This window comes from Lactuca virosa, chromosome 4 (genome assembly GCF_052849685.1).
Source record: "Lactuca virosa cultivar CGN04683 chromosome 4, Lactuca_virosa_CGN04683_v6, whole genome shotgun sequence".
Taxonomy (NCBI): domain Eukaryota; kingdom Viridiplantae; phylum Streptophyta; class Magnoliopsida; order Asterales; family Asteraceae; genus Lactuca; species Lactuca virosa.
Window position 1 is genome coordinate 130,129,232 of NC_136429.1, and position 14,509 is coordinate 130,143,740.

Below are 14,509 nucleotides of genomic sequence, written 5' to 3' on the forward strand. Positions count from 1 at the left end.
ATGCAAAATAGTAAAACAAGCAACACCATCATCCATTGCATTAATAATATAATTTAATACAAGTGTGTTCTGTGTGTAGTTTGAAAGACACCAAAATATGAATCAAAATAAAAGACGAGTCTTGAACATGCTTCGTCTTCTCAAAACCTGGTCCAGTGTACCTGTCTACTGGTGACCTGAGAATACAAGTTATTTTGAAAGCGTAGATCAGCATTTAAGCTGGTGAGTTCATAAGTATTTTAGTGTCAAATGTTTGTATAAGTTTGATGAAAGTGTTTGTAAGTGTTTGATGTAAATGTTTGTAAGTGTTTTGTTGTAAATGTTTCTATAACTCCTAGAAAATCCTATATTTTCTACTTATAGTGAAATGTAGCCTTCTACCAAGACCCGACTGTTTTGTATGTTTGTTCTTTTGTAAAAGTGAGTGTTTTTCCCAAGTATGACTATCATTACCAGAATATAGTTTACATTACCGTTTATGTGAGAAGATCACTATATGAATGTAATGGAAAAATGAAGATGTACAGTAGTATTGTATAAAGTAACTACCGATGTACTAACTACCTTAAACCAACTGTTTAGTTAAGGTAAAATGTGATGAGATTATAACCATACTTTATTGACTAGTAAAACACGACGATCAAAGATGTCGAAATGGTATGACATTCGTCACCCGTAGACCTACAGGTCCCACTGTAGCTAGCAACAAGGTGTAGGATGGTCAATCCCATATAGATCTATACACAAATTCACGCTCTCCCTCCAGGAGACTCTGCTTACAAAACGTGACACAACAGTATATTGCCATGTCATGAAGTAGTGGCTCACATTAATGTTATCTTTGTTATTGTATTTGTATAGTATGTTCCTTCTGTTCTAGTGAATAGTATGTTCCTTTTGTTCTAGTGTATAGTATGTTCCTTCTGTTCTAGTGTATAGTATGTTCCTTCTGTTCTAGTGTATAGTATGTTCTTTCTGTTCTTGTTATAGTATGTTTGAACTGACTCTTGTATGTTTCAATGTTCTAAAGATAGTAAGTAGTAATCCTCTAAACTATACCTATTATAGTTTACTAGTACTGTTGTTTGAATGACTGATCATGTTTGTACACCTTTGCTACCCAAAGGTATTGAACTGATTGGAAGAACTTTTATATATACATACATATACATAATATATAACTAAGATTTAAATGACACTCGGACAAACAACCGATACCCTAAGTCCACAACCAAACAAGGAACAGGAAATAAAGCGAGTTATCAGTCCTAAGCCCTTTCAACCTTATTTATATAATTATATCTATATAGACATGATTTTGACAATATATAAGTTTAAAAGAGTTTTGATAAAGAGTTTATCATATAAAAGAGTTTTAACCATTTGAATGGTTATTTGATGACTTGATGTCAGTTTATAAAATGATTTGAAATACTTTGTTTGATAACATAGTTTTGAAGTATAAGAAATCCTCTTGTTTGACAGTTATAAATCACATGTGATTGATATTATAACTATATTGTTTTCTACTTGTATCCCCCCCCCCCCCCACATAAAAGCATTTAAAATCATTAAAAGATAAGCTAGGGGTATGAACTCACCTGCAGTGAGTGATTCGAATGAAAGATCGATATAGGATGCTAAGTATGCCAAGTGATGTCTTGAGCACAAATGGATCCTATTAAGCATATAATGACACATATATGTATATAATTAGTGTATATAACAACTAATCATGTATGGGAACAACCTTAGGGACTAGGAAACACTTGAAATGAAGTGTTACAATCATATATGATTGTATAAAGGGTGTTCACGGCCACACAAGGGTGTGTTTACGGCCAAGGTGTGATCTTATGAAGGGTTTACGGCCAAAGGAAGAGTTTACGGCCGTAAACTCTTGAAGATCATGCACTTATTGTTTGTTTCATGGCTAGGAATCAAGTGTTTCTTATGGATAACTAGATGATAGAAGAGATACTCACACTTTGGAGGTATTTAGGGTGTTCATGACCCAAGAAACTAGTATGTGTTCTTGGTGTTTTTGGTGTTCTTGATGAAAAGGATGAAGACTTGAAGATCTAACCCAAAAGAGTTGAATTCATGGATGAAATCAAAGGGTTTCACAAGATCAAGAAGGATATCAAGAAACAATTGAAGAATCACTTACAAATTTGAAGAGAAATGGAAGTGTTCTTGATGATACTTGAGAGAGAAATGAGTGTTATTGACTTGAAGATGTGAGAAGTGAAGAAATAATGAAGGAAGTATATGATATAGGAAAGGGTTCACGGCTGCCAAGAGTTTACGGCCGTAAACTCTAGTTTGCGGCCGTAAACTCCTTGTGATGGAGTTTCCGGATCGAATGCAACACGATGAACTTTAGTTAACACATCTTAACACACAATCCTTGAATGTACTAGGATTAGAACACTCAAACAGACCCTTAACAATGCTAAAAGATAGCAGAAACAAGTCTGACTTTTGATTGAATTGATTGGCTTTACAAGATAGAAATTTCGGGTTGTCACATGGTGCTTACTAGAAACGCGTGATCATAAAAATCCATGCCACGTCGTGGGTATACATACACCACGTCATGGAAAATAATTTTCCTCAAAAACCAAACCTTGACTCCTTCAGGTCACCACTGATCCATCCTGCAAAACGGGTGTTACACTTTTTAAAATACGTTTCACCATAAAACCATATACTTGTGAAATTATCAATCAAACACATATATTAATAGGTAGATACAATATATAAAACCAAAAACATATATAGTGAAAATATTGTTGGAATAATGTGTAAATATCAAATAATAATATGTAAAACTGATTGGATTGGAACTTATTGGGTCGCATACTAAAGATCATTATGAATGAAAAAATACATACTAATATTATGGTGTGTAAATCTATTTCTTATCATTTAATAAATAGTTAGATAATAGTTGTTTATTATTTATTGTTCAAAGACATAATAAATAGATAAATATTTTATTTATTAAATATTAAATAAAAGAGTTTTTAATTAAAATTTTATTTTAATTAATATTTAGAATTAATTGATCATGAATTTGGGCTTTTACTTTGAAGGTAAGAGAAAAAACTTTAGTAGTCCACCAACTAAGTATTTAATGGAGCTTCTTATGCCTTAATCGCATAAAAATCATTAACATCTAAAACTAACATATGTACTTTTTTCCTTAATTACTTGTGATAGGGTCAGTCGTCTACTCTCTCCTTACCCTTTTCTTCGTTTAGCGATTTGATATGTTGGTTGGTTTAACGGCTATTGTTCCTGCTATATGTGGATATCTGTGAATGCCACATATTTGTGTTAACTTCTCTCTGACATCAAAGGACACCAACAACCGATGTATTAATTATTGAACCATATACACTTGATGTAGTAAGTTCTAATTGGATCAATGGATATTGGGGACAATTACAAATTTAAATTCTTAAATGTTTTGCATTTATATAATTGTTTTGAAATCATTAATCCCTAATGCTTGTGTTATAGTCACTTTTAGAACAAATAAATAATTAGATTAAATTATTTATTGTCATTATTGATTGTGTTGTTCATGTTCTTGGTAATAGTTAAAAATCAATTTAATTGGAAATTGGTTCTCATAAAGTTTTGATGTTTTTAAATAATTTTACTGTATCAATATAATTACCATTTCACATACTTGATATAACAATGAAACCATAAAAATCATTTATCATATTATTAAGTATTTATGCATTGTTCTTGTCTTTTTTTGACATATTTTGGTTTCTTATGATGATTGTTACGGTTATAGTTTGTGGTGAACGTTTTTGTTTAGCTATTTTGTGTATTTGATGCATCAATTAGTTTCTCATTGTATTTTAATTATTGTTGTGATAATATGTATTACCGAGAGGAAACCCTAGCAAATCAGACACCAAATGGGCCGAAAACCAAGGCTTAATTGGAAAGTCAATGCCCAAGCTATCATGCCTACTTGGGAGCAAATAACAAGGATTAAAGCAAAACAACTCAAAGGCAGGCAAACGCACCAAGAGTTGATTCACAACCCAACATGCTCGATTGAGGTGAGGCTTACCATACTTGGCACCAACCAACAAGGCCTAAGACAAGACAATTAGATGGGCTACACACCAATAGTCGATTCGCCAGGTAGGTATCCCAACAAGCTTAGTCTAGGAGAGGATTGCCACCTTTCCTTTCTTCTCATCGAATCGCTTGGCAATGCCTCCCTACCATCAAAGGTAGGTTGTGGTGGGCAACATTGGCCAATGGTCGATTGAAATAACATAGTCTTCTTCCTCGTAAATTATTTATGATTTCTCTAAATTTTCCAATAGTTGCTTTGCATTCACCTATCCACCAAATATTATGTTCTCATGCTACATTAACAGACAAATTGTTAAAGCTCAATAATAACAACAACGTGAATCTTAAATTGCTCACTTAAATACGTGCAAAACAACATTTTCATGAGTACAGTACAACAACAAACATAAAACTAACTACAAAATACGTATAAAAAGACTAAAAAACATATGAAAATCTTGTTTTCACAAGTGAAATCTTAAAATGAAGATTTTCGCAGCTCTACATATGAAAATGTTGTTTTCACAAGTATAATACAACAAAAAACGAAAAAAACACTACATGAAACGTACAATATATATATATATATATATATATATATATATATATATATATATATATATATAAACAAAAAAACTTATTTTAATTCATAGATTGTTATCATCTTGTCTTATTTTCTCCGGAGATAATTTATTCGTAGATACGACACAAACGTTTAAAAAAATGAGAAAATATTTTTTTGACATTATATATGGGACCATAGTCTAATAGATGCTCATTTTGAGCGTGTTCGACAAAACTAGCTAGTATAGCCGATAGTGATTTGTTAAACGCTACGTGATGTAGCTTTTAGATTTGGAACGTTATGTTTAAATTAAACACTTGAAGCTTGTAATGCTAAATGAAGTTTTTTATTCAAACGAAATGTTTTGTCAAACCTAGAAGCTGGAACCTCCCAAACGTTTCGTCATAAACAAACTTTGAAAATGACATTTTCATAGTCCAATATGATTTTTCCTTGGCCCATTGATAATATATTAGTCATTTGCTGATTCCGTAGGTGCTATGGACGAAATTAATGATTCTTTTTGAAAAGTTTTCAATTTTTATAAATATCTTAAATTACAGTAAATAAGATTAAATGTTATTAACCTTTTTCTTTCAAAATTTATTGTTAGATAAACATAACGTATGATGATGGATTTTATTATACTATAACATTTAAAATTAGTTAAAATATCTAAACACCAATGATATCCCTTCTAATAAAAGACTCCTAGATATGCCACATGTCCCTTTTTTACACAATTTCTTTGCCACGTGTCATGCTAATATTCACTAGCTCTTTTAATTTCCCGCTCTTTTACACTCGGTCATTATAGATAGCAATACTTATCCCAATCAATCTTCCTGTAACCATGATTCATATCCCAAAAAATTAGGCTAGAAATTTAAATTTCATAAATTAGTCAAGAAATCAGGGATTCTAATCCTATCCATATTTAAAATGGATGGAAATGTTTCCGTTTCATATTTACCTACATCCAAGATTTCCTATATACCCATCGGCCATCATTTTCATTCTGCTATACCGAGGTTGATCATTCTCCAGGTATGTAATAATTCCTGTCTTATTTTAGTATATCTCACCAACCTAGGGTTTTTAGTTCCATCTCTAATCCTTCCACTCGCCTCCTTCCTTGCATCTACATTCTTGCCTCCTTTCCAATTTGTTACATGTTGCTCGAAAAACACGCGGCCGATTGATTATAGGGTTCATCAAAAACTTTGAATCACTTATCATTTGGTTCTTTGTTTTTTGATTTTACATCTTCTTCAGCTTTTTCGTTTGCAACAGTCATTTTTGTGTTTTTGAAGGAGCCGGGGGATATGAGTGAAATCTTTGGGCTACAACGGTTTTGAAGTCACCCTTAGTCCCTACAGAAACTTGATTTAAGAAGGTAAAAAGGTTAATGTTCTTAAAAAATTTCTAATTATTGTTTACTTTTTTTTGGTTTAGTTTTATTCAAAACAAAGTGACAAAACAGAAATCGTGGTCTCTCTCTCTCTCTACTGTTTTTATGTGTGTGTGTGTGTGTGTTTAGCTATGTAAGTGTCGATTTCGTGGATCCGGATCAAGCCACCATTGTGCCACCGTAAACTCCATGTGCTCTTCCTCTGTTTCTAACCTTAATTTGTGTTTTTTAGTACAACACTAAAAACAGTAGAGGTTCTACAGATAGCGGATAGGAGTGGAAGTTCGATATACGTGCAATGATTTGTGATTTTATAGTGTATTAATTTTTGCTTTCTTCATCAATCGAAGATGTGGTAGTTCAGTAACATTATTGGTTCCTATTGGAAAATTTAATAGCTCTTTTGATAAGGTTTTCAATCATATTAGTTATTAGTGTGTGTGTAGGGGGGTAATATATCTTACTTTTAACCATTATAAATGTTTTCGTTATGCTTAAATGGCCTTTTTTTTACTGTATGGGTGGAACCCTCACTAGTTAAGAATGCTAAGTTGGTAAAGAACCTACAGGAGCATTCCCTTATAGGGTATATATAGTTATTGAATTCCTTTTCTTTTGTAGACCAAATATAAATTTCTTTTCAAATTTAAAGTTCAAAATTCATACTTGACACTTGACTCAAGAGTATCTAGGACTATGGACTAATTAGTACTTAGTGATTAAATCAACTCTATTTTCTTGACCATATTTCATCATTTTTAGCAGTTTGTAAGTACATACCATTTTTATTTTTTATCAATCACACAACAGTACATATACACACAACCATTTGCTTCATTTCCAAAATTTAATTGTTGAAGGCTCGAGGGTATTGATCCCTCTTGAGGAGAAGTTTTTAAGGAACAAATCTTATGCCCAACATCAGCTATGGATTAGATTTGTTAATAACGATTAGACTTACATGTGACCATGGTTGTTAAAGATCTCTCATAAACTATGTTCCTTTCAGACCATCATATTTAGCTTTTGGTTGCAAACTAAATAAAAGTCATCTTGAAACAGTGGAATACAATAGTGTGAGGAATAAACTATGTAACATGTTTTTGTAGGATTTTGAATATTTGTAGCATCCTATTTTGTAATGTATATATTTTTTAAAGATTTCCAACATCAGTTGGAAAATAAGGAAAAACTTTTATAGCATTCTACTTTCTGAAAACTGTAATTTATTGTATTATACTTTCTAAAATGGTTTTTTTTGTGAGGATCTCGAATATAGAGTGGAAAAATAATATTTTCTGTTATAACATTTTACTTCTGGAAACTATCATTTATAGCATCCTACTTTGTAAAAAGGCCCTCTATGGGTATTTCGAACATGAAGTGGAAATTATATATATATATATATATATATATATATATATATATATATATATATTTTATAACATTTTACTTTCTTGAAACTGACATTTATAGCATATTACGTTGTAAAATAGTCATTTTTTTTGAAGATTTTGAACATGACAAAACATCTACTTTTACCTTTATCTATTCTAATAAATGAAACCTAAAAATACCACATGTTCATTTTCTAGCATTCCGTTTTGACACGTGACAATTTTCTATGATTTTTACCATTTTCTTTTTTTTTTGGTAACAAATCAACTTCAATTAAAATTCTGAAAATACAAAATCTTATTCATAATAACATTTTCGAAATTTATAGTAAAATATTATGTTTAGTTTACGTAACAAATTTATTCAGAAATCAGAATTATTTACAATCAATAATACGTTGAACTTTTTTGACATTTATTATATTTTTATCAATTTATTTATATAATAATTTTAAACAAGTTACCGTGGTTTCCACGGGTTATAACCTAGTATACTTATAATTTCATTAGCTCCATCAACTTTTGTTTTGTAGTAATTAAACTTTATTTTTTTTCTTCATTCTGTTAAAATATATAATAATTATATATATATTATTTCACTAGGGGGAGATATTCAAATAGGAATAAAATAAGGTTATAAATCTCTTATGAACCAAATTCACTACTAAATTGTAAATACAAACTACTAGGCTGAAATGGACACTATGAATTTAACCGTAAGTAACACCAAATCATTACAGTTATTAAACTTAACTGTGAATTTATAGTTATTAAACTGTAAATACAAAACACTACCCCCATTTTCAGCCAAATTATCTATGCTCACAATTTATAACTACTAATGTAGTTCCTAAGTGGTTTATAACTTTTTTTTATTCACTATCAAATCTATTTCTATGTCAGTAATATTTATTTATTTTTTTGATAGATTTGAAAATCATGAAGTAATTACTAAAAAAATAAAAAAATGGAATCTATAATTATTTTTTTATTTTTGGTCTTTTTTGAATCCAAATAGAAATTAGTGGACAAAATTTATGTAATTACTTGTTACATAAAATTTTGAATTCAAATATCACAAATTTTTATTGGAATGACCATTTGCTTGACCTGTTAGGTTAGCCTGACCCGTTGGTTAACCGACACCGATCTCTCTGTCTATAATCATCGCTTTCGATTGCGGTGAAGAGATTGCGTTTGCGTACTCTTGTTGTGTTCTTCCTGTTGTCTCTCTGAAATCAATCATCGTCCCAAAGAATTTTTGATTCATTGCCTCTTTCATTCACCTTAACAATTTGCTTCTTCAAAACCCTAGTTCATGGACAACTCCAAAGACCAAGGCAGCAAGATCGCCAACACCGATGAAAACCCTAGCAGCAATACTCAATCACCTGTTGATTCTTCCCTTATTCCTGCTGTCGCTGTAGAAAATGGCAATCCAAACCGCCCTTCTGCGGCTCCTAGAACTCCCTTTACCAATCTAAGTCAGGTCGACGCTGATCTTGCCCTCGCTCGTACACTACAAGACCAGGTATATCTCTTCGTATCTGTAGTCTGAGGTTTGATTTTTATTTGGATTGCAAGTTCTTTGTCTTTTGTTCTTTGTTTTAAACTAGGTGGAGTTTGAGGGTATGAAATTCATTATTCTGAACTCTGGCCTTGATTGTTTCTAGTATGATTCTTGCTTCAAATCTTCAATTGAAACTAGTATTTAGGGGCGAGATGCAAGCATCGGTCTTAGTGTGCTGTGCATGAACCCTAAATTTAAATAAGAACATTATGGTATTGATTGTTTGATAGTTTTGTGGGTTTGTGGTTTTCTCTTATGTGATATCTCCTGTTAGATTTTTTTCCTTATGAAATTGTGATTGGATTCAATAGGAAAGGGCATATATGATGTTGAGAATGAATGGCGATGGGAGTGACCATGAGAGTTGGGAAACAGGAAGTTATGTGCATGATGATGATGATGATGAATTTGATCATCACAACAGTGAATATGAGGGTTCTGAAGCCAATGAAGAAGAAGAAGATGCATTTGATGTCCATGCTCATCTTGATCTTGGATCTGGAGAGGAGGATAGAAGTAACCACGGTGTTGAATTAGATCCTGCTTCTTTCCCGGATGATGAGTCATATGCAAGAGCTTTACAAGATGCTGAAGATCAAGAAATGGCTGCTAGATTATTGGCCCTCACTGGCATACATGAAAGTGAGCTCTTATCATGAATTTCATTTTCTTATTATTTTACCATCTTTATGATCATGTCATGTCGACATTGATTTATATCCTTTCAGTGGAAAACATAGATGTCTAACAAAGTCTTTGCTTATTGCCAGTGGTTACAGAGGAAGATGATGATATTGATGATCACGGTGGTAATTCTCAGGTGATAATTTGTTATGCCCTTTGGTTCATAATTATTATTTAGATGAATAACAAAAACATGAAGATATGATTCTTCTTGTCTGATGATTTCAACGATATTTCTGGAAGAGTAGTTAAAACTTGTAATGCTAACAGTGATAATACTAATGCATATAGATTTAACAATCTAACATGTTACAATATCCCCTTTAAGTAATTTATCCGTTTTCTTGTTGTGATAATAACTATACTACTGTTGAATGATATAAGTGTAAAAGATCAAATTCCAAGTATGATAAGCACAGCAACTAGTATCCAAAAGCCTCATCATGTACTATGAGTGTATTTATTAGGAAAAAAAAATTTAAAATCCTAGACTAACTGAATTAAGAAACTGAATCTGAGGCATCTACACTCTACAGTATAAAAGCAAGGGTGATACAGAAAAAACACGATGTATTTTCATCGTTTAATTGATTTATCCATTTAATTATTTTCTTTAGCGATTAAGCCATTATATTCTTTTTACGATTATAAAAAAGCAGCTTTCCTTGTTTACCAGGAACTATTATTTTTATTGTATAAACCACTGAAGTATTATTTTTTGTTGATTGTTATAGTGATTGTTCAATGGTTAAATCTATAAAAAACAGTTTGGTGTTTATAAAATGATGAACTACACTATGCTTTTCTGTATTTTGTGTTGATATTAAAATCAGGAACCCTGAAAAATAGTTGTAGAAAATAATAAAGTGGCTAAATTGATAAAGTGATGAAAGTTAAAAAAGTGGCTTCCCGTAAAATAGTAAAATACAATATGAAAGTATATATGGAATCCAACTTCTTTAGTGTTTGGTATATGGAATGGTAAAAAAGCTGTTCCTTTTGTCTGATTCATTCCACCATTAAATTAGAATTTTATTTTCTAAAATTAAGTTTGGTATGTTAATTATGTTTTGGTTTATAAAAATGTATGTTTTGTTTTCTAGGGTACATGGGATGATGTTGACCCAGATGAACTATCATATGAGGTAATAATTTGTATTCTACTTATAATAATTCCATTTGTTACACAAGGACTTGCTCTTGTTTGTGCAAAAGACATAAATGCCCTCTTCCTTTGTCATTGAAAACAGTCTTGGAAAACTTGGACTGGTTGGTATAAATGGGATAAAATTTGCAAGCTCTCGATCTCCTGTACAAGTGTATGTGCAAAAGACATAAATGACCTCCTTAACATTTTATCTGAATATGTAAATTGTTTTAGGAATTACTTGCACTTGGTGAAGTGGTGGGGACAGAAAGTAGAGGGCTCTCTGCTGATTCAATTTCTTCTTTGCGCTCAGTAGTATACAAGATCCAGAATAATCAAAACGGAAGCAGTGATACGTAAAACACAACAAACAAACTCTTGTATTTTTTTTTTCATGAGTCAGGGTTTATTTTATTTATTCTGATACTATTTGTTTGTTTATTAATTTTGATTGCAGATGTGTTATTTGTCGGTTGGATTATGAAGATGGGGAAAACTTGATCTTGCTGTCTTGTAAACACTCTTACCATTCTGAATGCATAACCAACTGGTTACAAATCAACAAGGTATGTCATATACTCAATATCATATGTCAACTTGTAAGTCTAGTTTTGTAAAATGTTGGAAATTTTCTTATGGAAAGTTTAATTTCCCCATTTTTTTATTATTATTATTAAGAAGACAGTTGTACTATTATTATTTGTGGTGCAGGTGTGCCCTGTTTGCAGCACGGAGGTGTCAACATCATCCGGAACGGGAACCCCAAGTTGTTGACTCGGATGATGAATGAATTGATGGATGGTTTTATCTTTTACTATTGTGTGAAAACTGAAAAACACCAGACCATAAATAATATGATTTGTGACAATTGTATTGTTTGTTACTTGTTAGTTTATATTATAATCTCTTTATAATATGCTGTAGTTGGTTAGCTACCTACCTTAGCTTTTTCATGGAACTTACTTTGAGAACATCATTTTTCTCTTTAGTCATGTGTATTGGATCTTAATTCTTAAGTCAGTTTTTGGCATCGTTGTTACCAATTCTAGAGGTATTGGTATTGATAATGATAGTAACGACAACGTTGCATTCATGTTGAAGTTACAAGATAATCAATTTCAACTGATTTGTTTCCTCAATAGTCTATACTTGACAGTTAAAACCTATGCACTTTAGTTGAATGTTTACTAGAAAAACTATATAATTGTTTTATATTTGGATGACACTGTTATGGTATAATATGATGAAATGAATGTATTGTATGGTCTTGTAAGAAGAGAAACTCAATTCAAAAAAATTGAGGATTCGTAAAGCACATCGAAGTTGTGTCATTGTTTAAAAGGATTTTGATATTGAATGCCTACGTCAAATTTGGAAGCCCCTCCATATACATATTCAATTCAAGACATCTATACTAATATATTTATACATTGTTTTTTAAAAAAACCACCCATATTTTCAAATTATTGTATCATAATATCAAATTCAAAACTGAACATATCAAATATATTCTTTTGTTATTTATAAATAGACATCTATACCAATATATTTATAATAATGTTTTTTCAAAAGTTCAATCGTTGGCATTCACAATCTGAATAAATATATAAGGTTCACATATATTATGCAACATTACAAATTCATCCTTAAATATAACTCCTTTTGGTCAAATCATGTTTAAGCGCTCGTGGTCAGCAAAGATTTTGAGTTTTACCTCACAAAAATACGAACAATGTATTACATAACAACTCCGTTCATTTTTGAAAAAAGTTTTCTTTTGTTCTCCAAGACATCCAACCTTTGATGAATCCACTTGGAAACATTTTTCACTAACCATGTAACCCACAAGCTACACTTATTAAGCCAAAATTCACATGTACATATACAAACTGTTGTGTAATCTTTCGTTATAAAGAAGTACCGATAATATTGATATAAGTGTTTATTTATAATGAATAAAATATTATAAATTTTGATATATTCGTTTTCTTCGATAAGAAATAAGTCCTTAAGAACAAAAAAGAAAGATAATGATCTATTCAAAACAAAAAAACCTGCAACAACAAATAATAATGATTGGATAGAGTTTTATAAAAATAGAGATTATTTAAAAAATAAAAGCCAATGTGAGACTAACCCCATTTGTTACTTTGACTCTTAGACTAGAAGTCTCGGATTTTAATGTAGACATAGACGAATTAGTAACTTGGGATAGTAACTTCTTCTACAATTTAGAGTAAATTACACGAATCGTCCCTCGTCCAGGTGCCAAAAAGCACGTTCAGTCCCTATTTTCAAAAATTAACTCGGATCGTCTCTGTATAATAATTTTTTCACTCGGGTCGTCCCTGTGGACATAAAATGACATTTTTACCCTTAATAATTTCTTTTTAAAATTTTTAATATGTGTTTATCATTTTTTTAGATTTAGAAAAAAAATACCCTACCAATCAACCCAGGCCTCACGACTCCCCCTTCCCCTTCGTTTTCCCCCTTTTCCTTCTACCTCATTGAAACCAGGTCTCCAGATGAAGACCACCATCCACCGCTCCATCTCTGCTTCTCCGTTCGCCGCCTGTCCACCACCGTCTAAGATCTGCACACCATTCACGAAGTCGCCGACAACCATAAAGTTTCCGGAAACCACAACCACACATCTCTTCTCTTTCTTTCTCTACCATCATTGTAGCAACCATCGCCGCCTCCATCTGCGTTCGAAACCACCACCTCCTTCATCTGCGCACAACCATCACCGTCTTCTCCCTCACCCCTCTCCTGACAGAAACTGAAGAATGAATCTACTTTTTTGTTCGCCTCTATCTCCGTTTGAAACCTTAGATCGGAGGTACATTCCGCCGGAGTAATATGAGAGGGTTTTGTGTTGAATCAAACTCGACAGAGTTTCTACCTTGAAGAAATCGAGTCTGCCATTACTCACCTCTTTGGAAAAAATCAAATCTAACACCGCCTGGAGTGTAGATCTGTGAACAGGTGGTGATGGCTGGTGTTTCCGTCTCTCTTCCTTCGGCTGGTGTTTCTACAAGGCTTGGTGGCCGATGGTGGTGGCTTAAGGACCCTTGGGAAGAAGGGGGAATAAGGGTTTATCAACGGTGTTTTTGAAAGAAAAAGAAGTGCAGTCAACTGTGGTGTGTGGTGGTCCGGCGGTGGTCAATGGTGGTGCTCAGTTGTCCGGTGGTGGTGATGATTTTGCTTTAGGGGAAAGTAGGTTTAGAAGGGAAGGGGTTAGATAAGGTGGGAGGGATGAGGTTTTTATTTTATTTTGTATATTGTTATTAATTGTAAGAAAAATAAAATAAATCAAAAATAAAATAAAAAGGGCAAAATAGTCATTTCATGTCTCGTAAGGGATGAAACGTGTAAATTTAAACTAACGAGGGATGACATGTGCAACTTTTAACCAAATGACTGAATGAGGGACGATCCGAGTTAATTTTTGAAAATAGGGATTGAACGTGTTTTTTGTCACCTGGACGAGGGACGATTCGTGTAATTTACTCTACAATTTAAAAAAATATAATAATAAATAAAAAGATAGTATAGTTAAATCAGATATTAGCCGGGCCATTGTGAAGTTTACTTTGTTAGCCCTAATAAAATCTACAAC

General features: G+C 32.1%; 1 protein-coding gene across 1 annotated transcript; it reads left to right on the top strand.

Annotated features, from left to right (window-relative positions):
* Positions 1–8,655: 8,655 nt before the first annotated feature.
* Positions 8,656–11,800, top strand: LOC145107383 (RING/U-box superfamily protein). Its single transcript, XM_079044257.1, has 7 exons — positions 8,656–9,014; positions 9,365–9,695; positions 9,824–9,873; positions 10,841–10,882; positions 11,119–11,240; positions 11,342–11,450; positions 11,596–11,800. The coding sequence occupies exons 1-7, from the start codon at positions 8,802–8,804 to the stop codon at positions 11,656–11,658; spliced, it is 930 nt and encodes a 309-aa protein (XP_078900383.1). The 5' UTR covers positions 8,656–8,801; the 3' UTR covers positions 11,659–11,800.
* Positions 11,801–14,509: the final 2,709 nt, after the last annotated feature.

Coding starts and splice junctions, on each gene's coding strand:
- LOC145107383 (XM_079044257.1), top strand. CDS start 8,802: ATGGACAACTCCAAAGACCAAGGCAGCAAGATCGCCAACACCGATGAA. Junction 9,874..10,840: donor ATCACGGTGGTAATTCTCAG/GTGATAATTTGT, acceptor TTTGTTTTCTAG/GGTACATGGGATGATGTTGA. Junction 10,883..11,118: donor CAGATGAACTATCATATGAG/GTAATAATTTGT, acceptor AAATTGTTTTAG/GAATTACTTGCACTTGGTGA.